The sequence below is a fragment of the Cetorhinus maximus genome, unplaced genomic scaffold, assembly GCF_964194155.1.
Source record: "Cetorhinus maximus unplaced genomic scaffold, sCetMax3.hap1.1 HAP1_SCAFFOLD_306, whole genome shotgun sequence".
NCBI classification, from domain to species: Eukaryota; Metazoa; Chordata; class Chondrichthyes; order Lamniformes; family Cetorhinidae; genus Cetorhinus; species Cetorhinus maximus.
Genome location: NW_027596259.1, coordinates 373,479 through 400,509, shown reverse-complemented (window position 1 = coordinate 400,509; position 27,031 = coordinate 373,479). Strand labels below are relative to the sequence as shown.

Here is a 27,031-nt window from a genome sequence, read left to right as displayed (position 1 = left end):
CAATGTGCAGCAGGGCGCATGCGCGGTCATCCTGGTCCAGCTAGCAAGAGGAGAGAATGTTGTGCATTTCTATCCTGGACTGACAGGGATGGATTTTGGAAACTCCTTTTACAGGGGGTCAGATGGGGAGGATTTACAGACTGGAATGTCAAGACCAACATCACATTTAGATATGACAGAGTCACTAGATTCATCAGGACCTGGATCCTCCTTTTCTAATGCTCTGTATATACCGTTTTCCAAATATGTCACTGTCAGTCCAGGATAGAAATCCAGGACAGGACCTGGATATTATCGGCCTCTGAGTGTAATCCTTGAGTTCCAGGTCATTACCACTCACTGTGTAAAATTTCTTCCTCATTCCTCCTACAGATCTTGCCCAAAATCTTTAATCTGTGTCCCGTAATCATTTTACAATCAGTTAATTGGAACAGCTTTTCGTTAACTATCGTTATCATTAGGGACCAAGAGGGCAATCTATGGGTGGAGCCAGAGGACATTGCTAGAGTGTTGAACGAATACTTCACATATGTCTTCACCCAAGAGAATGAGGATGAAGGTATGGAACTCAGGGAGAGAGACTGTGAGGTTCTTGAGCAAATTGATATAGGGAGTGACAAGGTATTGAAGGTGTTGGCAGGCTCAAAAGTGGACAAATCTCTAGGTCCAGATGATTTGTATCCCAGACAAGGGAGGCAAGGGAGGAGATCACAGAGGCTCTGACCCAAAATTTTAATTCCCCTCTGGGGGAGGTGTCAGAGGACTGGAGAACAGTTAATGTGGTTCCGCTATTTAACAAGAGTTGTAGAGATAAGCCAGGGAACTACAGTCCAGTGAGTCACACGTCAGTGGCAGGGAAAATATTGGAGAAAATTCTGGAGGAGAGAATCTATCTCCACTTGGAGAGGCAAGGTTTGATCAGGGAAAGTCAGCATAGCTTTGTCAGAGGGAGGTCATGCCTAACAAATTTGTTTGAATTTTTTGAGGAGGTGACCAGGTGTGTAGATGAGGATAGTGAGGTTGATGTAGTTTATATGTATTTCAGAAAAGCCTTTGACAAGGTCCCACATGGGAGACTTATAAAGAAGGCAAATGCACATGGGAGACAGGGTAATTTGATAAGTTGGATTCAAAATTGGCTTAGTTGTAGGAGACAGAGGGTGATGACAGAAGGCTGCTTTAGTGGCTGGAAGCCAGTGGCGTACCACAGGGATGTGTGATTGGTCCCCTATTATTCGTCATTTATATAAACGACATGTGGGGAGTAGGATTAGTAAGTTTGCGGATGACACAAAGATTGATCGGGTGGTTAACTGAGGTTGAGAGTCTTGGGCTACAGGAAGATAAGTGGCAGATGGAATTTAACCCTGAAAAGTGTGAGGCAATACACTTTTGAAGGAGTAATTTGACAAGGAAGTATTCAATGAATTGCATGACAGCAAGAAGTTCTGAGGAACAAAGGGACCTTGGTGTATGTGTCCATAGATCTCTGAAGGCGGAGGGACATCTTAGTGGGGTGGTGAAAATGGCATATGGGACACTTGCCTTCATCAATCGAGGCATAGAATAAAAAAGTTGGGAGGTCATGTTGGAGTTGTATAGAACCTTGGTGAGGCCACAGCTGGAGTACTGTGTGCATTTCTGGTCACCACATTATAGGAAGGATGTGATTGCACTGGAGGGAGTGCAGAGGAGATTCACCAGGATGCTGCCTGGGATAAAACATTTAAGTTATGAAGAGAGGTCGGATAGACTTGGGTTGTTTTCGTTGGAGCAGAGAAGACTGAGGGGCGACCTGATTGAGGTATACAAGATTATGAGGGGCATGGACAGGTGGATAGGGAGCAGCTGTTCCCCTTAGTTGAAGGGTCAGTCACGAGGGGACACAAATTCAAGGTGAGGGGCAGGAGGTTTGGGGGGATGTGAGGAAATACTTTTTTACCCAGAGGGTTGTGACGGTCTGAAATGCATTGCCTGAGAGGGTGGTGGAAGCAGGCTGCCTCACATCCTTTTGAAAAGTACCTGGATGAGCACTTGACACGTCATAACATTCAATGCTATGGGCCAAGTGCTGGTAAATGGGATTAGGTAGGTAGGTCAGGTGTTTCTCACATGTTGGTGCAGACTCGATGGGCCAAAGGGCCTCTTCTGCACTGTGTGATCTACCTTATCTAAACCTATCATAATCTTGTACACCTTTATTAAATTTCCCTCAATCTCCTTTGCTTGAAGGAGAACAAAACCTTCTAGCTCATATCCCACTTCCCTCGACCCATTCTGATAAATCTCCTCTGCCCCCTCTCAAGGACCCTCACATCCTTCATAATGTGTGGTGATCACTGGTTTGCACAGATCCAGATGTTCTGTGTCTGTGACATCATCACACATCGACAATTACACTGTGACATCATCACACATCGACAATTACACGGTGACATCACCCCGCTCCCCGGGTATTTCCTCAACTGGGAGATTTTTCTCTAACTCCAGTGCTTCTGATATCTTTCCAGTTGCAGGCTCCAGCAGGAGAGTTTAAAGTTCAACCTTGAAATTGTTTCACAGGTGAGTATTTTTGACTATTCATCTACAATTTAAAGATTTTGGTTTTATGCTCTGTTGCCTATGCTCTGTTATCTATGCAAAGTTCCATGGCTCTGAGGTTGGTGTGAATGCCTTCTCAGTTACATTGTTAAGGTTTGTTAATGTCAATGAGATTGTTAAGGTAAACAGGTGATGGGTATTTGAACACAATGAAGTAGGGGATAGTTGGGACACTGGGTGTGGGTGAGCAGTGTTGACAGTGAACCAAGTCAACAAACTTTCTCAGCAAGAAAAGGCCCTGTGTCTTAGTTTTGACCTCACCAATTGGTGTGGATCCTGTTAATGGCTGGTGTGGCTTCTTTCCTGTGGATCTGAATCCAATGTCCATTGTTATGATTCTTGGCCAGACACATATGCGATCCGGTGAAGGATCAATAACATTTTGTTTAAAGTAGATGAAGGTTGAGATTTAAGACACCTACTTTTGGAATAAGGCCACAAGTTTCCATGGGTTTTGAACAACAATAAAACAAAATTTACTGTACAAGTTCAGAAAGATAAAACAATTTACAATATGTATCTGATACTCAAACATTCAAGGTAAGTATGAGGTACATGTGAATTAACAGATGAACTGTGATGAGACACACCACATTACAGAGTAAATGACAGATGCAACCAAAAGAGATTCCATGGATTTCACAACAATCCACCCAGACATTAATCCCACATTGAGTCAACCAATCTCACTGAAACTTAGTCTTTCTCAAGAGGGTTTCCAATCTCCAGCTTCGAAGATCTCACCTGGAATTCTCTCCAAAAGTCACTCCCACTCAGATGGCTTTAACAATGGCCCACCTCGCAGAGTTTCAGTCTCGCTTTCCAAGATTCCTTCTCCCTGGATTCCCAAGTACAATCAAACACTAGCTTGCACTAGCTGAGACTTATGGCCATGCCAAGCAGAACACCATTGCTCCAAAGGGGTACCTTTGCTTCAACAGCCCTCTTTAGTTAAAGTCTGCTCCCTGCAGCCTTTTCTCTAAATTTTTAACTCATCTTAACTGGGACCTCTACCTGTTCCTGTGGCACCTATTGCCTGGCAACTCCCGGAAATAACTGCCTCAAGAAGAGCTGTTCACTGACCCTAGAACTGATCTGGTGACCTATCAAAATACTCCCAGAGGATCCCACCCTTGTTACTAGACAGGAACCAATGTAACAAGCATTGGAACATCCTGTACCTTAAATGTTACAATCTCCACAGGTTGCTAATTTAGCAGGGACCCAGGATGAATTGAATTTATAACACAATCCATTGCTCTGTTTCAGCTCTGTCTTCTCTGCTATTGTCCAATTCCTCTGCCTCTAATACTGGGTGTATTTTAGGTACGTTTAGTATTTAATTGTTACTTTTGCTGACTGTGTCTCAATGAGGTTACCTCCGCTGCCCATCTCCTGACCATGTGCTGCTGTCTTCCCAGCTTTATCTTCCCACAGTACCTTTCGTAGTCAGGAATTGTTTTTCCTGTGCAATAGTCCATTTCTCTTCCACCTCTGAGCTCATGTTGACCATCAAATTCTGCAACATTTTTAGTCCCTTTAATTCATTCTGCACACCCTGAAATGTTTACTCTGTTTTCCTCTCCACAGATAGGAGCATATTTTGCCAATCCCCAGTTGCCTGTGGGGAAGATGATGTTTGACCTTCTTGAACCGTTGCAGTCCGTGTGGTGAAGGTGCTCCCACAATGCTGTTAGGTAAGGAGTCACATGTTATTCACCCAGTGATGATGAAGGAACAGTGATATATGTCCAAATCAACAACAACAATTTGTTTCATCAACTTTTAATGTGATATAATGCTCCAAGACGTTTCACAGAAATGTCACAAAGTAACATTTGACACTGAGCCACATGAGGAGATATTAGGGCAGGTGACCAAAAGCTTGGTCAAAGAGGTCACTCTTAAAGGGAATCTTCTTAATTCTTCCAAGCGATGTGGGCTTCGCTGGCTGGGCCAACATTTACTGACCATCCCTAATTGCCCTTGAGAAGGTGGTGGTGAGCTGCCTTCTTGAACCGCTGGAGTTCACATGGTGTAGGTACACCCATAGTGCTGTTAGGGAAGAAATCCCAGCATTTTGACCAGGCGACAGTGAAGGAACAGCGATATATTTCCAAGTCAGGAATGCGAGTGGCTTGGAGGGGAGCTTCCAGGTGATGGTGTTCCCATGTGTCTGCTGCCCTTGTCCTTCTAGATGGTAGTGGTCGTAGGTTTGTAAGACACTCTCTAATTGACCTAGAGTTCCTACATTGCATCTTGTAGATGGTACACACTGCTGTTACAGTGCATTGGTGGTGGAGGGACTGAATGTTTGTGGATGTGGTGCCAATCAAGTGGGCTGCTTTGTCCTGGACAGTGTCAAGCTTCGTGAGTGTTGTTGGAGCTGTACTCATCCAGGCAAGTGGAGAGTATTCCATCACACTCCTGACTTGTAGATGGTGGAAAGGTTTTGGGGAGTCAGGGGGTGAGTTACTCACCACAGGATTCCTAGCCTCTGACCTGGTCTTGTAGCCACAGTATTTATATGGCTGGTCCAGTTGAGTTTCAGGTCAATGGTAACCCCCAGGATGTTGATTGTGAGGGATTCAGCGATGGTAATGCCATTGAATGTTAAGGGACCATAGTTAGATTCTCTCTTGTTGGAGATGGTCATAGTCTGGCACTTGTGTGGGGCGAATGTTACTTGTCAGCCCAAGCCTGGATATCACCCAGATCTTGCTGCATTTGAAGATGGAGTTATTCAGGATCTGAGGAGTCATGAATGGTGCTGAACATTGTGCAATGATCAGAAAATTCCCCCACTTCTGACCTTATAATGGAAGGAAGGTCATTGATAAAGCAGCTGAAGATGGTTGGGCTGATGAGATTACCCTGAGGAACTCCTGCAGTGATATCCTGGAACTGAGGTGACTGACCTCCAACAACCACAACCATCTTCCTTTGTGCTCGGTTTGACTCCACCCAGCGGAGAAGTTTCCCCCCGATTCCTACCAACTCCAGTTTTGCTAGGGCCCCCTGATGCCACACTCGGTCATATGCAGCATTGATGTCAAGGCCAGTAACTTTCACCTCACCTCGGGAGTTCAACTCTTTTGTGCATGCTTGAACCAAGGCTGAATTGAAGTCAGGAGCTGAGTGGCCCTGGCGGAACCCAAACTGGGCGTCAGTGAATAGGTTATTGCTAAGCAAGTGCCGCTTGATAGCACTGTTAATGACCCCTTCCATTACTTTACTGATAATGGAGAATAGGCCGATGCGGCGGTAATTGGCCGGGTTAGATTTGTCCTGCTTTTTGTGTACAGGACATACCTGGGCAATTTTCCACTTGCCGGGTAGATGCCAGTGTTGTAGCTGTACTGGTACAGCTTGGCTAGGGGTGCTGAAGGTTCCGGAGCACAAGTTTTCAGTACTATTGGCCAAATATTGTCAGGGCCCATAGCCTTTGCAGTGTCCAGTGTCTTCAGCCGTTTCTTGATATCATGTGGAGTGAATGGAATTAGCTGAGGAATGGCATCTGTGATTCCGGGGACTTTCGAAGGTAGAGAGGTTTAGGGAGGAAATTCGAGAGCTTGGGGCCTTGAAAACTGATAAATGGCTGCCAGTGGTGGAGTGATTAAAATCAGGAATGCTCAGGAGGCTGGAATCAGAGCAGTACAGATATCTCGGAGGGTTGTGATACTGATGGAGATTTTTGAGTTCGGGAGCGGCCATGGAAAAATGTGAAAGTAAGGATAAGAAATTGAACATTTTGGTGTTTCTTAACCTGGAAACTTTGTCGGTCAGTGAGCACAGGAGTGATGGGTGAACAAGACTTGGTGCAAGTTATCACACGGCAGCAGAGCTTTGGATGACCTCAAGATTACAGGGAGGCTGAATGTGGGAGGCCGGCCGGGAGTGCGTTAGGATAGTTAAGTCTAGAGGTAACAAAGGAATGGATGAGAGTTTCAGCAGCAGATGAGCTGAGACTGGGCTGGATTCGGGCGATGTTACTGAGGTGGAAATAGGCGGTCTTGGTGATGATGTGGATATGTGGTTGGAAGCTCATCTTGGGGTGAAATATTTCACCATGGTTGTGAACAGTCTGGTTCAGTCTCAGACAGTTGCCAGGAAGTGAGATGGAGTCGGTGATCAGGGAGTGGAGTTTGTAGCGGGGACTGAAGACAATGGCTTCAATCTTCCCAATGTTTAAATAAAGGGAATTTCGCTTATCCAGTACCGGATGTCAGTCAAGTCAGGATGGTGTGTGACTTGAAGGGTAACTTGGAGGTGATGATGTTCACACACACATGCAACCCTGGTCCTTCTGGGTGGTGGAGGTTGAGGGTTTGGGAGGTTCTGTCTAAGTTCTGGTTGAGTTGTAGAAATATAAATCCCCTCTGCTTCACCAATTCCGAAGAAGTGTAATACAGTCTCGAAACTTTAACTGTGTTTCTCTCTTCACAGATGCTGCCAGATCTGCAGAGATTTTCCAGCACTTTGTTTTTATCCCTCTCCTTCACCCCCTGCCTTTCTCTTTCTCTCTCTCTCATTTCGCTCTCACCCACTCCCATCTTTCTCTCTCCCTCCTCCAGTCGAGACCAGAGTCTTGTGTAGGCCCAGACCAGGTGGCAGGTTCTCTTCCCTGAAGGACATTAGTGACCCAGTTGGGTTTTTATGACAATCCAGCAGTTTTCATGGTCGCTTTATCCTCGTGCCGGCCCCACAAATTCCCAGATTCATTCAGCTCAATTTCACAACCTGCCTTTGTGTTTTTGTGGGTTCTCTCTCACTCCCTTTTTTCTGTTTTAAATCAATTTCACAAGGTATTAGAAGGGGAGGATTTGCAGTCGGGAAACTGAAACTAAACATCACATCAGGATCTGACGGAATTTCCCAGTCTATCGTAAGCTGAAGATCATCGGATTTCGAACATGGAAGGAAAAAGCACCGTTCACACTGGGGAGAAGGCGTGGAAATGTGGGGATTGTAGGAAGGAATTTAACTACCCGTCTCAGCTGGAAACTCATCAGCGCACTCACACTGGAGAGAGACCATTCACCTGTGCCATGTGTGGGAAGGGATTCACTCATGCATCCAGCCTGCTAACACACCAGCGAGTTCACACAGGGGAGAGACCATTCACCTGCTCCCAGTGTGGGAAGAGATTCACTCAGGCATCCAACCTGCTGATGCACCAGCGAGTTCACACTGGGGAGAGACCATTCATCTGCTGTGCATGCGGGAAGGGATTCACTCAGGCATCCAACCTTCTGATGCACCAGCGAGTTCACACTGGGGAGAGACTGTCCACCTGCTCCGTGTGTGGAAAGGGATTCACTCGATCATCCAACCTGCTGAGACACCAGCGAGTTCACACTGGGGAGAGACCATTCACCTGCTCTGAGTGTGGGAAGGGATTCACTACCTCATCCCACGTGCTGAGACACCAACAAGTTCATGAGTCATGACAGTGATTGGATTTTGCTGTTAATCACATCCAGGACTGAACCATGTTCATTGAGATCTGTTTCTGCTGATGTTTATAAACTCCAGATAAAATTCAAATAAAACAGCTTTGTGTTAAACACAAAGTGCTGAGTCTGTTAATCCAGCGCTTCCCAAACCTTTCCCAGTGAGACCCCATTTTAATGTCTCAGACTTGGTGTGACCCTAGAGTGAAAATCTGGGGATTACAGGAGATGTTGTGCAGGAAAGAGGCGTCAGGCAAAGTTTGGACAATTGTTATTCTGTAGAAAGTACTTCAAGCAGCTAAATATTTGCAATTGCTCAATGAAAAATTAGCATATTGTAAAGTCTACATTGTAAATTGGACTCATGTCTAATTAACTCAATAATTCTCTTAACTCTCTATAATTCTTCACTAAATAAAATCTTGAAATTCCAATTCTGCATGTGCAGGATATTTCAAATAAATGACTCAATTACACACAGATACAGCTTTTATCATAAACACTACAATAGTTATATACAACAGAAGCTATTAGCGTGATATACAGTCAGAAAGGTGCTTTCTCCTCTACAAATATTTAATGGCTCATAAAACTTTTAGTAATCCTAAAAATATACTTTTCAAAATGGTGAATGTACATCCCTCAAAACCAGACTGATCCTCCTTTCGTCTGCTGAAATGACAGAAGAGGTAGACAGCTTTTTTGCATCTATCTTAATCCCCAGGATATGTGTTTGCCTTAGTTTGGTAATGATGAATGAATTGGGGGAGTTGATGAATAGAAAACAAACACCTACCTTTTCACGGACGTTTTATGCAGCAATCAAGCCTCAGATAGCAGCCATTAGAGCTCGTCCACCAATAGGAAAAGGTGAGGATTTAAGGGGCCCTCGTAGCTGTCAGGGGACAGTCCAAGCTCCCTGGCAGCCATGGATGCCTCAGAGCTCGCGAGCCCAAAATCTCACCACTGGGGATCACGAGCCACAATTTTGGAAGCTCTGTTTTAATATCTTGAAGACTAGTTAGTTTATTTTGAAATGCTCCCCCCTCCCCTGTCTCCTCCATCCTCACCTTCAAGAACAAGTGTGAGGAGCTCATTGAGCTTCTTTGTCACTAAGATTGAGACAATCCGATCAGCTGCCTCTGCTGCTTCCCTCCCTTCCACCAGCCCACCGGGACAAACTGTCTCCAAAGTTCCCCTTGTTCAAGCCTGAACTCACATCTTTCTTTAGTTTCTCTCCCATCTCCCCACATGGCCTCTCAGTGCTCACCTTGTCCATGAGACCCACCTCCTGCTATCGACCCTATTCCCAATAAACTGCTGATCCCCCAACTTCCCCATGTTTACTGATATTGTTAATAGTTCTCTCTCTTCAGCTATTGCCCCCCTCACCTTCTAATCATCATTCCCTTCCTCAATAAACATCCTTGCCCCCACCATCCTTGAAAACGACTACACCATTTCCAACCTCTCTTTCCTTTCCAAAGTCCTTGAAAATTTTGTCACGTCTCAAATCCATGCTCATCTTTCCCAGAACTCCCTGTTTGAATCCCTCCAATCAGGTTTCTGCCCTGCTACTGTACTGAAACAGCTCTGATCAAAGCACCAATTACATCCTATGTGACTGTGACAAAGGTAAACTATCCCTTCTCGTCCTTCTTGATGTGTCTGCAGCCTTTGACAAGGTTGACCACACCATTCTGCTCCAATATCTCTCCACTGTCGTCCGGCTGGGTCGGGCTGGTCTCTCCTGGTTCCATTCTTCTCTATCTAATCATAGCCAGAGAATTACTTGGAATGTCTTCCCTTCCCACTCCCACAGTTACCTCTGGTGTCCCCAAAGGATCCAGCCTTGGCCTCTTATTTCTCATCAACACGCTCCCCACAGCGACATCATCTGAAAACACAGTGTCAGTTATCACATGTACACTGACAGTGCCCAGCTCTACCTCACCACCACCTCTCTCCACTTTTGTTAAATTATCAGACTGTCTAATATCCAGTGGTGGATGTGCAAAAATGTCATCCAATTGAATATTGGGAAGACTGAAACCATTGTTTTCATTCCCGAGCTACCAACTCCATTTCTCTCCCTGGCAACTGTCTGAATGTAAACCAGACTTTTTGCCCACGTGATGTCAGGTTTGACCCCGAGATGTGATTCTGAGTCGGGTGTGTGTGTCCCGGTGATTTTCCAGTCACACTGATGATTTAAATATTTCCCCACAGACAGAACAGACAAACATTTCTCCTTCCATAATCAGAGGCTGATCATTTATGAATTCAGTGATTCTATAAGATCTTGAGATTTTTGCTTTGAGTTTCTCATCTGAAAATCCTCTCCCTCTAATCCCCTGTAAACCGAGTTGACAAAAGCCATCACTGTCAGTACAGGATAGAAATTCAGAACAGACAATTCTAGTTCCAAGGGATATTCTTTCTCCTTTCATTCCCCCAAATCTATAAATCCCTGTCCCACACACTCCTCCCCCTCTCTGCTCATTGTTACAGATTCAGTGCCTGATCTCCTACTAATTATTTTCTCCCCTCCAGATTCCCTCTCTTCCTGTCCTTAAAGTGGTGTCTCAGGCTGTGGGTCAATCCCACTCCTTCACTCTAATTCTATCAAATAATTCAGCTCACAACAGATGTTCTTTAATGGTTTTGTGGTAATTTTGAATGTTTGGAAAGAATCACCTTTTCCCAACTGTGACACAAGCTGTGCCTGAGTTACATTAAATAGACTCATTCACTCAGTAAGTGATCAGATCTCACTGAACTATGATACAAGCTGTGTCTATCTGAGTTACATTGATACAGACTCAGTCACTTAGTAAGTGATCAGATCTCACTGAACTATGACACAAGATGTGTCTATCTGAGTTACATTGAAACAGACTCGCTCACTCAGTAAATGATCAGATCTCACCGAACTATGTCACAAGATGTGTCTATATGAGTTACATTGATACAGACTCACTCACTCAGTAAGTGATCAGATCTCACTGAACTATGACACAAGCTGTGTCTATCTGAGTTACATTGATATAGACTCAGTCACTTAGTAAGTGATCAGATCTCACTGAACTATGACACAAGATGTGTCTATCTGAGTTACATTGAAACAGACTCACTCACTCAGTAAATGATCAGATCTCACTGAACTATGTCACAAGATGTGTCTATCTGAGTTACATTGATACAGACTCACTCACTCAGTAAGTGATCAGATCTCACTGAACTATGAAACAAGCTGTGTCTATCTGAGTTACATTGAAACAGCCTCACTCAGTCAGTGATCAGATCTCACTGAACTATGACACAAGCTGTGTCTATCTGAGTTACATTGATACAGACTCACTCACTCAGTAAGTGATCAGATCTCACTGAACTATAACACAAGCTGTGTCTATCTGAGTTCTATTTATACAGACTCACTCACTCAGTAAGTGAACAGTTCTCACTGAACTACAAAAACAACAACTTAAATTTATATCGGGCTTCTAACATAATAAATTGTCCCAAGGAGTTTCACCAGGGCATAAGGATATATTAGGTCAGATAACCAAAAGCTTGGCCAAAGAGGTCGGTTATAAGGAGTGTCTGCAAGGAGGAAAGTGAATGAGAAAGGTGAAGAGGTTTAGGGAGGAAATTCCACAGCTTAGGGTCCAGACAGCTGAAGGCCCGGCCACCAATGGTGGAGTGATTAAAATCGGGGATGAAGGACATCCGGTAATGGTGCTCCATATATGTGGGCCCCATAGCCCAGGCTCAAGGCCCTAATCTGAACTTTGGGACATAGTTTGACCATCCCGGGTTTCAGAGAAAAACACAGCAGGTCAAACATCATTGGAAAGTGATAAGTTAGTGGTCACTGTTTCAGGTGGGACTCTTTCAGAATGAACACTTCCCACCACCAGCACCAACCGCCCTCCCCCATCCCCCTCCCTGTGAACTGAACATTCCTTCAGCCACTCATCCACCCATTGCACATCCACCCAATGGCTCCCAGCCTGGATTGACATTCAGCATGAACCCAGTGAGAGGGTGAGCTGGCCCACGGGATGTCAGAATGGACAAGAGCTGGAAGTGGTTCCAATCAATGCGTTTTAAGTTTCATTGTTATAAACAGGAAACTTAATATTTTGTTAAACCCCCATGTTCACACCCTTGGTGAATTACAATTTCTCACCCAGTCCTTCCCTCTGGCTTCAACATGGTGCATCCTGTATGGGTTCAGCAGAGGTAGAGACAGGCTGCTCGTGAGATGGGGCAGAGTGTTGGGAGATGGGGCAGAGTGTCGGGAGATGGGGCAGAGTGTCGGGAGATGGGGGCAACCTGTCGGGAGATGGGGGCAGCGTGTCGGGAGATGGGAGCAATGTGTCGGGAGATGGGGGCAGAGTGTCAGGAGACAGGGGCAGAGTGTCGGGAGATGGGACATATACTGTACATATTTCTCATCTTCACAGTTCACAACACTATTCCTGATGTTCATGAGTTGCCTCACTTTCTTTCCCATTAATTCCATTTGCTGATCTATCAGTAATGGACTTGCTGCCATCTCAAACAAAACTGTTTTCACCACTAAGGCTCCGCTGGTATTTAATAGTCTCCATGACATCATCGCACTGGGACTGGATGACATCGTCGCACTGGGACTGGATGACATCATAAGAGTCCATTGTTTCTTAATGACCCACATCAATAACAAGAGGAAATATTAATAAACCTGAGCACATTATCTAGGCTGACACTCCAGGGTGACACTGAGGGACTGCTGCACTGTCAGAGACAGCATCCTTCACATGGAACTTGTGGAGACTCTGGTCACAATCTTCCAATCCTCCTTATATAGTAGTGGTGTCAAAGCACTGACAGATTGTAAATGTTACACCCCTGTTCAAAAACATAGCAATACCAGGACAATCAGCTTCACATCAGTGGTGGGGAAAGGTTGGAGCCAATAATCCAGGAGAAAATTAATTGGCAATTGGAAAAGTATGGATTTTTATTTCCAGCATTTTCTGTTTTTGATAGCGATGCCTTCCCTGAATTGCAAGGTAAACAGAGGATCTCTGGGAGGAACAGGGAGCTGGGACCTGTTCGTGAGAGTAAGCAAAGGTGTGAGAACTGAAAGAATCTCGAGTAAGAAAGGGGAAAAGATCCAAAAATGAGGCAGTTAGTAACAGGACACCAATCAGTCTCCTCTTATCCTGGAAAAATCAAGGACTTAACATACTGTGTGTTTGAAACAAAGCTGATTTATTTAACACCAAGATATTAAACTCCAGCCCAGTTATAGTGATTATTAACATCAGTAGAAATAAACCCCAACTGAACATGGATGATATTAACAGTGACAGTAAAAGCAGAATTGAGCACATTAAGGGGAACAGAAGGTAAACAGAAATTATTTCTGCTGGTTAGGCAGTCTAGGAATAGGTGGTATAGTTTAAAAGTTAGAACCAGACCCTGAGTGTAATTACGTAGGATACATGACACAGAAACTGGCCATTCGGCCCAGCCAGTCCATGCTGGTGTTTATGTTCCACAAGAACCTCCTCCCATTTATCCTGATCTAAATCGACCATCTTAACCATCTATTCCCTTCTCCCTCTTGTGCTTGTCCAGCTTCCCCTTAAGTGATATTAGATGCGATTCCACCATTGGACAACACTTACTAAACAATCCTGAAGTAAAAGTTCAGAATCTTGTTGTAAACTAATTTGTGATGAGTTCCTGAATTATGGGGAAAGATCAGAGACAGCGGTTCTTAAAGGGACACTGCAGCCCTGAGAACACAATCATATATAGATCCAGAATATTAAACTCCAAATCAGTAACAGGGATTATTAACATCAGCAGAAACAAACCCCAACTGCTTGGATGTGATTAACAGCAGCAATAACAGTAGAATCCAACCCCTGCAGTCACTTGTGAACTCGCTGGTGTCTATGCAGCTGTGGTGACTGAATGAATCCCTTCCCACATTTGGAGTAGATGAATGGTCTTTCTCCAGTGTGAACTCGCTGGTGTACAATGAGGTTGGATGAAGACCTGAATCTCATTCCACAGGAAGTACAGCTGAACGGCCTCTCCTCTGTGTGAATTCACTGGTGGTTTAGCAGGTCAGAGGACCCAGTGAATCCTTTCCCACACTCGGAGCAGGTGTACGGCCTCTCTCGTGTGAACTCGCTGGTGTCTCAGTAGATCAACTGCTCGAGAGAATCCCTTCCCACAATTGGAGCAGATGAATGGCCTTTCCTCAGTGTAAAGTCGCTGGTGTACATTGAGGTGGAATGAAGACCTGAATCTCTTTCCACAGGAAATACAACTGAACGGTCTCTCCTCAGTGTGAACTCACTGGTGTGTCAGTAGGTGAGATGACTGAATTAATCCCTTCCCACATTTGGAGAAGATGAATGGCCTCTTTCCAGTGTGAAGTCGCTGGTGTACAATGAGGTTTGATGAAGACCTGAATCCCTTCCCACAGTCAGAGCAGGTAAATGATCTCTCCCCAGTGTGAACTCGCTGGTGTGTCAGTAGTTGGGATAAGTGAGTGAATCCCTTACCACATTTAGGGCAGGTGAACGGCCTCTCCCCAGTGTGACTGCGCTGATGCTTTTCCAGCTGGGATGGGTAATCGAATCCTTTCTCACACTCCTTACATTTCCACGGTTTCTCCATGGTGTGGGTATCTCTGTGTCTCTCCAGGTTGGATGATCAGTTGAAGCCTCGTCCACACAGAGAACATGTGTACAGTTTCTCCCCGCTGTGAATGGTGCAATGTTATTTCAGGCTGTGTAACTGGTTAAAGCTCTTTCCACAGGCAGTTCACTGGAACACTCTCACTCTGATGTGTGTGTGTCTCGGTGCTTTCCAGTCACACTGATGTTTGAAATCTTTTCCCACAGACAGAACAGACAAACATTTCTCCTTCCACATTCAAAGGCCGATGATATTCAGGTCCTGATGAATCGAGTGACTCTGTCAGATCTTGATGTGATGTTTGGTTTGAGTTTCCCGTCTGCAAATCCTCCCCTTTAATTCTCTGTGAAAGGAGTGTACAAAAGTCATCACTGTCAGTGCAGGATAGAAATTCAGAACAGACAATTCTAGTTCCTGTGGAACATTATTTCCTCTCTTGTGCCCCGAAAGCTACAAATCCCCATCCCACACACTCTCCCTCCTCCCTGTGCTGAAATCCAAATGCAGCTTTGGACAGTTTTTTTTGTATCTTTTTTAACAAATTTATACAACTGGAGATAACAATATGTCTGATCATTCACTTCAGTCAGTACTCGTGACAAAACATTAATCTGAAACCCCCTGACCGACCAGACAGAATAGCAGACGTTAACCTTGTGTCCAAAACTTACTGTGTGGAGGTGTAATGAGCGATTATGAAGGTGGTTTCTCCAAACCTCCCAGGGTTTCCTTCCTTCCTTCTCTTCCCCTCTAACTAAGTTAAACCTGGGATCAGTCTCGTGGTCCATTCTGGTTCCTGCTTCTCTTCCTGATGACTAATTAACTCCAATTAAATACTGAGAAGACTGAAGACACTGTTTTCAGTCCCTGCTCCAATCTCCATTTCCCAGATACCAACTCCATCCCTTTCCTTGGGAATATTCTGAGATTAAACCAGTCTCTTCGTAAACTCGGTGTTACATTTGATCTTGGGATAAGCTCCTGACCTCATACCTTTGCCATCACTAAGATCGCCTGGTTTACACTTGAATTAAAAGCATGAAACAAAAACAGAAAATGCTGGAAAACTTTAGCAGTTCCAACAGCATCTCTGGAGAGACAAACAGAGTTTTGCTTTTTTGCAAAACTATTTTGCAGTATTTTGCTTTTATCTTATTTAATTCACTGCCACTTCTCTTCCAGGAATACCTTGAAGAAGTAGTGCTCTGCAGTATTTTGCTTTTATCTTATTAATTAAAAATATGTCCCTGCTCATGTGACAGAGTGACATGAGGGGAAATGTTTCAGAACCTGTATAAAATCTTCATGTATATATTTTTTCAAATCATTCCATCTGCCTGAGACAGCTCTCTGCCTCAGGGAGATTATGTAGCTCACTCTCGCATGCATGCACAAAGGTCACACTCGCCCAGCTCGCACTCCTCCCCCCACCTGCACAGGCAGCGCTGAGCACTGCTATTCACGTTTCACGCAACACAGGCCTTAATTGGCCCCCAGCATGAAATTGCCTTCCGGGCCTGATTGCTGGCAGTGGTCAGCTTCCCGACTGCCCCACTCGCCCCCACCGAGCCCGCACGCCAAGGGCAAAATTCTGCCCATGGAGCTTCTTTGTCACTAAGATTGAGACAAATTGATCAGCTGCCTCTGCTGCTTCCCTCCCTTCCACTAGCCCACCAGGACAAACTGTCTCTAAAATTCCCCCTTGTCTGAGCCCTGAATCTACATCTTTCTCCAGTTTCTCTCCCACCTCCCCTCATGCCCTCTCAGTGCTCATCTTGTCCATAAGACCCACTTTCTGCTGTACTGACCCCACTCTCACTGAACTACTGATCACCCAACTTCCCCATGTTAGCTGATATTCACAGTTTTGTCTCTCTCTCTACTGGTACTGTCCCTTTCACATTTAAACCCACCGTCCTGACCCATCCTAAAAACGGGATCTATCTTAGGCCCCTCCTATTTCTCATCTCCATGCTGCCACTAGGTGACATCATCCAAAAGCACCGTGTTAGTTTTCACATGTACACTGACAACACCCAGCTCTACCTCACCACCATCCCTCTCCATTCCTCCACTGTTACTAAATTATCCAACTGCTTATCCCACACCCAATACTGGATGAGCATAAAATTACTCCAATTAAAAATTGAAGACAAAAGCCATTGTCTTCAATCACTACTACAAATTCCATCCCGTAACTACTGAGACCATCCCGATGAGTTATCATAGGGATACATTGTCCGAGGTTTATCAAGCCAGAAATCTTTCTTCCTAAACAAGGGAGAGAGAGAGAGAGAGAGAGCTATTTCTGTAATGTTCAATCAATTTCTGAAGATTTTATAAGGTTATTAGACAGTGATTTTGCACAGATCTCCCCAGCTTGAGAAGGGAATATCCTTATTGATTTCTCACAACTGATTCCTGATCAACCTCACTATTTCTAAGCTCCGAGCTTGTTTCCCTAAGTTCTTGATGAAAAACCATAGATAACATGCTAAAGCTTCTAGAATGATCAGAATCAGCAACACAAACACTTGAGCTGCCACCAAGAATAAATGTCAAAACTTTCCCACTAAAATGTGATAACTATCGACTTAGGTTCATCCTTCCCCATCTGCTGATCATCTCACACAATTCTAAATTATTGACATGTTGTAATTACATCTGGTTCAAAGAAAAGTTCATGCACAGATTTTATAGATTCTCCAGCTCTGTTCACCTGCACCCATTTCGTGGATATTTTCTAAATCCAGATTCTATTTCCTTCTTCAAATTAATTTGACTCACTTTGATATGTTCAATGTGTTTAATTTTTTCCTGAATGTTTGAGAGACAATTTTTCTGTGGAATATGTGTTAATGTCTTGATAATTTAAAGCGTTGTTTCATTCTACAGGCCACAATAATCACTCATGTTCTGTTTATTTTTTATTCATTCATGGGATATGGGCTTCGCTGGCTGGGCCAGCATTTGTTCCCATCCCTAGTTGCGCTTGAGAAAGTGGTGGTGAGGAGCTGCCTTCTTGAACCACTGCAGTCCATGTGGTGTAGGTACACCCACAGTGCTGTTAGGAAGGGAGTTCCAGGATTTTGACCCAACCACAGTGAAGGAATGGCAATATATTTCTATATCAGGATGATGAGTGGCTTGGAGGGGAACTTCCAGCTGGTGGTGTTCCCATCTATCTGCTGCCCTTATCCTTCTAGATGGTAGTGATCATGGGTTTGGATGGTGCTGTCGAAGGAGCCTTGGTGAATTCCTGCAGTGGTCATCATCAAAGCCCATCTACTCTCATCCATCTTCCACCACTTGGCCCGTAGTCCTGTAAGCTGTGGTGTTTCAAGTGTTCATCTAAATACTTCTTAAATGTTGTGAGGGTTCCTGCCTCTACCACTCCCTCAGGCACTGAGTCCCACATTTCACCTGGGCCTGGGGATTTATCTACTTTTAAGGCCGCCATTAGAGACTGAGTCTCAGTTAATCATTGTCTGAATCTGGGGAAGGGAGGGGCAGATTCTGTTAGCAAATGGATTGAAAAATAAAAAAGACCAAGTTCCAGCTCATACCATTCGCACCTTATGATAACATAGTTATGGGATAATCTTGAGGATGGATAGAGTTGTATTAGAAGCATTTCAGGGAAGGTTCACTCAGTTGATTTCTGGGATGAAAGTGTTGTCTTTCTTTTAAAATTCATTCATGGGATGTAGGCTTCACGGGCAGGTTCCAGATAGACCGCACCCTCTGGGTGAAAAGAAAATCCTCAAATCCCCTCTAAACCTTCTGCCCCTTAACTTAAATCTATGCCCCCCTGAGTACTGACCACTCCACTAAAGAGAAAAATGTCTTCCTATCCACCCTATCTATGCCCCTCATAATTTTGTACACCTCTACCAGGTACACCCTCAGCCTTCTCTGCTCCAAGGAAAACAACCCCAGCCTATCTAGTCTCTCTTCATAGCTGAAACTCTCCAGCCCAGGCAACATCCTGAGTGAATCTCCTCTGCACCCTCTCCAGTGCAATCACATCCTTCCTATAGTGTGGCAAACAGAACTGCACAGAGTACTCCAAATGTGGCCTAACTAATGCTTTATACTGCTCCATCATAACGTCCCTGCTCTTGCATTCAATGCCTCGACTAATATGTCGACAATGTTTGACACAAAGCTGATTGATTTAAGCTTTCTACAGGATATTAAAGTCCAGCCCAGTGACAGGGATTATTAACATCAGCAGAAACAAACCCCAACTGTCGGAAAGAGCATGGTTCACTCCTGGATGTGATTTGCAGCAACAATAACAGCAGAATACAACCCTGGGAGTCACTTGTGAATACATTGGTCTGTCTGCAGGGTGGATGAATGACTGAATCCCTTCCCACACACGGAGCAGGTCAATGGCCTTTCTCCAGTGTGAACTCGCTGGTGTGTCAGCCGGAGATATGGGTGAATGAATCCCTTCCCAAATATGGAGCAAGTGAAAGGCCTCTCTCCAGTGTGAACTCGCTGGTGTGTCAGCAAACACATTTTGCTTTTATAGCTTTTCACACAGTCGGCACGTTTAAAAGGTCTCTTTTCAGAGTGAACACGTTGATGTGAAGTGAGCTGGGTTAGTTGAGTGAATCTCTTCCCACACTTGGAGCAGTTGAATGGTTTCTGCCCAGTTTGAACTCACTGGTGTTTCAACAGAATCTTTCTACTTTTAAAGCACTTTTCACAGTCAGAACATTTAAAAGGTTTCTTGTCAGAGTGTACAAGTTGATGTGAAGTGAGGGTACTTATCAGAGTGAATCCCTTTCCACAGTCAGTGCAGGTAAACGGCCTCTCCCCAGTGTGAATTCGCTCGTTTCTCAGCAGATTCCTTTTGCTTTTAAAGCTCTTCTCATAGTCGCAACACTTAAAAGGTCTCATGTCAGAGTGAACAAGTTGAGGTGAAGTGAGGTTAGTTAGTCGAGTGAATCCCTTCCCACCCACTCGGAGCAGATGAAAGCCCTCTCCCCAGTGTGAATGCGCTGATGAATTTCCAGCACAGATGGGGATCTGAATCCTAACCCACAGTCCCCACGTTTCCACGGTTTCTCCATGGTGTCGTTGTCCCCGTATCTCTCCATGTTGGATGATCAGTTGAATCCTTGTCCACACACACAACACTTGCACAGTTTCTCCCCGCTGTGCATGGTGAGATTTTTTTTCAGATAGTGTAACAGGTTAAAGCTCTTTCCACAGTCAGTTCACTGGCGCACTCTGACTAGGACGTGTCTGTGTCTCGGTGCTTTTCCAGTCACACTGATGTTTGAAATATTTTCCCACAGACAGAACCGACAAATATTTCTCCTTCCACAGTCAATGATCAATGATATTCAGGTCCAACGTCGGAATTATAGACCAGTCAGCCTGACGTCGGTAGTGGGGAAAATTCTAGAGTCCATTATGGAAGATTTAATAGCTGAGCACTTGGAAATCAGTGACAATATGGGACAGAGTCAGCATGGATTTACGAAAGGGAAATCATGCTTGACAAATCTACTGGAATTTTTCGAGGATGTAACTCATAAAGTTGATGAGGGGGATCCAGTGGATGTGGTTTATTTGGACTTTCGAAAGGTTTTCGACAATAAGAGATTAGCGTGTTAAATTAAAGCGCATGGGATTGGGCTAGTGTATTGAGATGGATAGAAAACTGGTTGGCAGACAGGAAACAAAGAGTAGGAATAAATGGGTCTTTTTCCGAATGGCAGGCAGTGACTAGTGGGGTACTGCAGGGATCGGTGCTGGGACCCCAGTTATTCACAATATATACTAATGATTCAGATGAGGAAACTAAATGTAATATCTCCAAATTTGCAGATGACACAAAGCTGGGTGGGAGGGTGAGCCGCGAGGAGGAAGCAGAGATGCTTCAGTATGATTTGGAAAAGCTGAGTGAGTGGGCAAATGAATGGCAGATGCAGTATAATGTGGATAAATGTGAGGTTATCCACTTTGGTAGCAAACGCAGGAAGGCAGATTATTATCCCATTGACTATAAATTGAGAGGGGGAATGTGCAACGAGACCTGGGTGTCCTTGTACACCAGTCGCTGAAGGTAAGCATGTAGGTGCAGCAGGTGGTAAAGAAGGCAAATGGTATGTTGACCTTCATAGCGAGAGGATTAGAGTACAGGAGCAGAGGTGTCTTGCTGAAATTATACAGGGTCTTGGTGAGATCACACCTGAAATATTGTGTGCAATTTTGGTCTCCTTGTCTGAGAAAGGATGTACTTGCTATAGAGGGAGTGCAGTAAAGGTTTACCAGACTGATTCCTGGGATGCCGGGACTGACATATGAGGAGAGATTGAGTCGGTTAGGATTATATTTTCTGGAGTTCAGAAGAATGAGCGGGGACCTCATAGAAACCTATAAAATTCTAACAGGACTAGACAGGGTAGATCCAGGAAGAGTGTTCCCGATGGTGGGGGAGTCCGGAACCAGGGGTAGCAGTCTGAGGATATGGGGTTTTAGGACTGAGATGAGGAGAAATTTCTTCATCCAGAGAGTGGTGAGCCTATGGAATTCGCTACCACAGAAAGTAGTTGAGGCCAATACATTGTATGTTTTCAAGAAGGAGTTAGATACAGCTCTTGGGGTGAAAGGGATCAAAGGATATGGGGAGAAAGTGGGAGCAGGCTATTGAGTTGGATGATCAGCCATGATCATAATGAATGGTGGAGCAGGCTCGAAGGGCCGAATGGCCTCCTTCTGATCCTATTTTCTATGTTTCTAGTTTCCTGGTGAATTGAATGACTCTGTCAGATCTTGATGTGATGTTTGGCTTGAGTTTCCTATCTGCAAACCATATCCCTATTGTACCCAGTAAAAGGAGTTTACAAAACTTTTCACTGTAAGTACAGGGTAGAAATTCAAAACAGAAAATTCGAGTTTCTTTGGTACATTCTTCACTCAAACATGCAGTCCAATCCAACTGAAAGAAGTTCAAATCAGCAACAAAGTCCCAATAAAAGCAAAGGGAACCTTCCTAAGTAAACCAGAATGTTGTTTCCAATGTCTATGAGACACTCTGTACCCTGAGGTGCCCACCGGTTGTGGGAGGTATCAAGCGTACCGGTGGACACTGCATGTTCCCTCTCCAGGGACACCCGGGCACGGACAGAACCATGGAAGAGAGATCGGCAGCCAATGTGACCACCCCCATGTGTGTCACCCATCCTGGATCTACAAATTCCTGTTTTAAACAAGCCCATGAGCAGTTACAGGAGAAGATTCTCCAACTTATTCCCAGGCCAGCCTCTCCCCACCCCACCCACCACCCCCCTTAACTGGGCAGCCAGGGATTAGGATTGTGGGGCTGAAGTGTCACCAAGGGCTTCGGATCAGCCCCACAGGGGCCGCAGCCTCTCACCCTTAATATATACAAGGTCCATGGAGTCCTCTGGGCCGCAAACATCACCTGTAGCCTGGGAGCGGGTGAAGTTGCTGAAAAACCACTTACTCAGTGTATCATCTGCTGGGCACAAGGACCCTGTTGGGAAACGGGGCCCTTAAGCCCCGCCCACTCACTGTTACAGCAGCAAGGCCGCGCATGCGCCCTGCTCCCCGCTGAAGCAAGATGGCGGCCGTTACCCTGGGTCTGGGTCTCGGGGATAAAAATAAAAAAACTCAATAAAATTAGAGATGAAATGATAGAGAAACCTGAATGTAACAGAACATCCATTATCCACCGGAAAGATGGGGATTGGGAATTGTCCATCTCAGTCTCGTCAATAGATACTTAATGAGGGGACATTATTCTCTGTGTCTTTCCCGGACCTGGAGATGGAAAAGGGGCAAATGAATGAACTTTAAACACCTCGTCCACTTGGCACAGAAACTGTCTGAAACTCCGAATAGAAACCACATGGAACAAAATACTGACAAATACTCAACTGTTGGCTACAAATAAATAAAAATATATATTGGGGGAGACGGTGCCACAGTGGGAATGTCACTGGACTAATAATCCAGAAAACCAGCTTGATGCTCTGGGGACAGGGGTTCAAATCCCACCACAGCAGCTGGTGGAATTTAAAATCAATTATTAAATCTGGAATTGTAAGCAAGTCTCAATAAGGGCGACAATTCAGCCATTGTCGATTGTCATTAAAACCCACCTGGTTCACTAATGCCCTTTTGGGAAGGAAATCTGCCGTCCTTACCTGGTCTTACATGTGACTCCAGATCCACATTGAAATGTGGTTACTCTTAATAATCCTCTGAAATGGTGTGGCAAGCACTTGCTTCAAGGGCAACAAATGCTGTCCCTGCCCACATTCCATGAAAGAAAGTTTTTAACACCACCGCCACTGAATGGCTACAATTTCGGAAGGAAGTGAAGACAGAGGGTCCAGAAAAGATTCAAGAGAACGGTTCCCCTTCCAAGGATAACAAACCAACTCCACCTCGCCTAATTGAAGTTCCGATCTCTCGTGAATCTTTCCTCCACACTCTCACATTCTGCCTAAAGCTCAGAATTGGACACAATGCTGCAGTTGTGTCCAAAGCAGTGTTTTATTCAGGTTTATTCTAACTTGGTTGATTTTGTACTTTATTCCCGTATTCATAAAGCCCAGGATTCCACATGCTTTATTCACTGCTTTCTCAGCCTGCCCCGCCATCTTCAATGATTTGTGCACATAAAGCCCCACATTACGCTGCTCCTGCAACTTTTTACACTTGTATCCTTTATTTTATATAGCCTCTCCTTGTTCTTCCTACCAAAATGAATCATTTCACACCTCTCTGAATGAAATTTTATCTGCCACCTGTCTGCCCATTCCACCATCGTGTCTATGTCCTCTTGAGGTTTATCACTATCCTCCCCACTGTAAACACAACTTGAAAATTTGGTGTTGTTTGCAAGTTTTGAAATGCAGCCCTGCACACACAAGTCTAGATCATTAATATATGTCAAGAAATCAGTGGTCTGACCACCGACCCCTTGTGATCCCACTGTAGACTTTTCCTCAATCTGAAAAAGCAACCGTTCACCATGCATGTTGTTGCCTGTAACACAGCCAATGCTGCCTCTGCCCCATGGATTTTAAGTCTGCTGACAAGCCTGTTACTTGGCGCTGTATCAAATGCCGTTTAGCAGTTCATGTGCACATCAACCATGTTACCCTCATAAACATTCTCTGTTACCTTATCAAAAACTCAAGAAATTTAGTTCAACACGATTGTCCTGAACAAATTGTACAAGTGGCTTAATTTTAACCTGAATTGCCGCTTTTAAATGCTTTCCCACACAGAGGTTAAACTGACTGGTCTGTCGATACTGGGCTGACCCTTCCATTTAAGATTACTAAGGATTTAATATTAGTGCCAGGAAGTGTGGGGAAAATGTGAGGAGTTGTGAAATTATAACATTTAAAGACACTGATAACTGATAAATAGTTCAATAAATAATCAGTTTTCAAGACATAAAATACAGATAAATTAATTTATGAATAACTGAATTGAATTATTAATAATGTCAGGTAGAGTGCTTGGAATGGAGAAACGAAAATTACTGCAATGCTTAAAACATGAAATGAAAAGATTAAAAAGTGGAAACACTCAGCAGGTCTGGAAGAATCTGTAGAGAGAGACCTCTGAATGCATTGGATCTTTTGAATGGTTTGGACCTGCTGAGGGTAGAATATACCTCCCTGGTATTTCCTGTCAGTTAATCGACCCTCTTGCTGAATTTCAGCGGCAGCAGCCCCCTGAGCAGCCCAGCCTCGTTGGCCCTCCAGCCTTGGACATAATCAATAGCGATTTGTGGGCCCTGTACAATACTCATGTAGGCCGAGTGCTCACCGCCCCGGACCACCGTGTCATACTACGAAAGGATGTTGTGCTGCCCTGCGTTCGACAGTACCGACTGACCCCTGAAGCTGAGGCAGGCATTGCATCAGTCATAGACTCCCTGCTCCAACAAGGGGTTCTCAAGCCTACTGTCAGCACCTGTAACACACCAATACTGCCTATACCTAAAGTTGGACGGCCAGATGAATGGCGTTTTGTGCAGGACTTGCGAGCTGTAAATAACATCGTGACTCCCATAGCCCCGGTGGTGCCCGATGTAAATGTGATTCTATCCTCTATCCCGTCTGAAGCTGCGCTTTACACTGTAGTTGACTTGTGTTCTGCATTCTTCTCTATCCCTCTCCACCCTGGATAGCCAGTATTTGTTTGCTTTTACATATAAAGGACGACAATATACCTGGACACGGCTTCCCCAAGTGTATACAGAGAGCCCTGCTGTGTATGCAGCTGCTGTGAAATGTGATTTGGAAGAATGCTGTCTGAATGGAAACTCTACCCTGATACAATATGCAGATGACCTTTTAGTGGCCTCACCTACCCTGGAAAACTGTGTAGAGGACTCAGTGACTTTGCTCCAATTCTTAGCTACAAGAGGCCACAGGGTATCGAGGTCTAAACTACAGTTCTGCCAGTCACAAGTCCAGTACCTGGGATTCACCTTGAAGGCTGGAACTCGGCAAATAGGACCTGAGCGAGTGCAGGCTATCCTACGAATACCCCCTCCGAAGACTAAAAAGGAAGTCCTTTCTTTTCTAGGCATGGTTGGCTATTGTCGACAATGGATACCCGATTATCGCCTGCATGATGCTGTCCTCTGTGCTGCTACTCTGAAAGAAGCACCCACACTCGTTCAATGGTCTCCAGAACGGGAGTCAGCATTCCGAGCCCTCAAGACAGCTGTAACAACAGCCCGGGCTTTGGGGCTACCTAACTATGCGCACCCTTTTCAGTTGCACGTCTGTGAGAAGGAAGGAATCTCCACGCGAGTGCTTATACAGGACCATGGAGGAGGAAGGAGGTCAGTTGCTTACTACTCTACGGCTCTGCCTGCTGTAGTACTGGGAATGCCTGCTTGTCTCCGTGCCATCGCAGCCACTGCTGCCATGGTCGAAAAGTCTTTACTGTTGGTCCTCGACCACCCTTGTCAGGTGCGAGTACCCCATGCTGTCATGTTACTTTTAAACTCTGCCGCTACACAACATTTTACTGCCTCACGACGTACAGGATACGGACTAATTTTGCTATCACACCCCAATTACACCTACTGCCGATCACCTGCAATAATCCTGCCACCTTTGTGCCGGAGCCCTCAACCGATGCAGAGCATGGCTGCCTCACAGTGGTCGAACAGTCCACTTCCCCCAGGGTGGATCTGCGGATAGACCCCCTGCTCGATCCGGATGTTATCTTTTACACTGACAGCTCTTCTCATCGACCAAGAGACTATTTACTCCTCGCCGGTTATGCCATCGTGGACCCGCACCGCACAGTGGAAGCCTATGCATTGCCCCCTGGCACTTCAGCGCAGGCAGCGGAACTTTTTGCCCTCACCCGAGCATGCATCCTGGCCGGTGATCAGGCAGCCAATATTTACACCGATTCCCGCTATGCCTTTGGTGTAGTGCATGATTTCGGACAGATATGGAAAAATCGGGGTTTTATTACATCAGCGGGAAAGTCCATCAAGTATTCCCAACTTGTATTAAACCTCCTCGAAGCAATTCAATTGCCCAAGCACCTTGCAATTATTAAATGTGAAGCACACACTAATTTAACTGATGATGTCTCCAAAGGGAATGCCCGCGCTGACCAGGCAGCCAAAGGAGTAGCTGCCGCACAAGTACCTCTCCTGCAAGCTCTCCGCGTCTCCAGCCACCCTCCCATCCCTGTTTTAGAGTCTTCTGAACTACAGATAGCGCAACAAAACTCTACTCAACAGGAAAAGCGGACATGGGAACGGGCACAACGGGAAGGATTTTGGTTTCATCCGGATGGACGGGTGGTCTGTCCCCAAAGTCTGTTTTTGCCCCTGTATTGCCTAGTGCATGCATAGGCACACGTGGGCAAAGGAGGGATGCAACATGCGATTAACCAACAATGGTTTGCGCCAGGCATAACCCCAACCATACAAAAAATCACTCGCTCTTGTTCAATTTGCCAGCAGAATAACAAAGGGCCAGCAGCCATGTATGATCACCTCCCGATGCTCAAGATACCCTTCGAAAATTTACAGATTGATTTTGTACATATGCCCCCGGCCTTGGGATATAAGTATATGCTAGTGATAGTAGACATGTTCACCCGATGGGTAGAAGCTTATCCCACACGAAAAGATGATGCTCGAACGGTAGTGAAAATATTGTGGAAAGAAATAATACCTAGATACGGAATACCTATGGGAATAAATAGTGACTGAGGGACTCACT

At 45.0% G+C, this 27,031-nt stretch overlaps 1 protein-coding gene across 1 annotated transcript in view; it reads left to right on the top strand.

Moving 5' to 3' along the window:
* Window positions 1-27,031, top strand: part of LOC144673190 (uncharacterized) — a 63,453-nt gene that overhangs the window by 25,730 nt on the left and 10,692 nt on the right. The window contains exon 3 of the mRNA XM_078535153.1: window positions 7,529-8,044. Within this exon, the coding sequence (XP_078391279.1) occupies window positions 7,529-8,044 (516 nt within the window). The remainder of the gene's footprint in view (window positions 1-7,528; window positions 8,045-27,031) is intronic.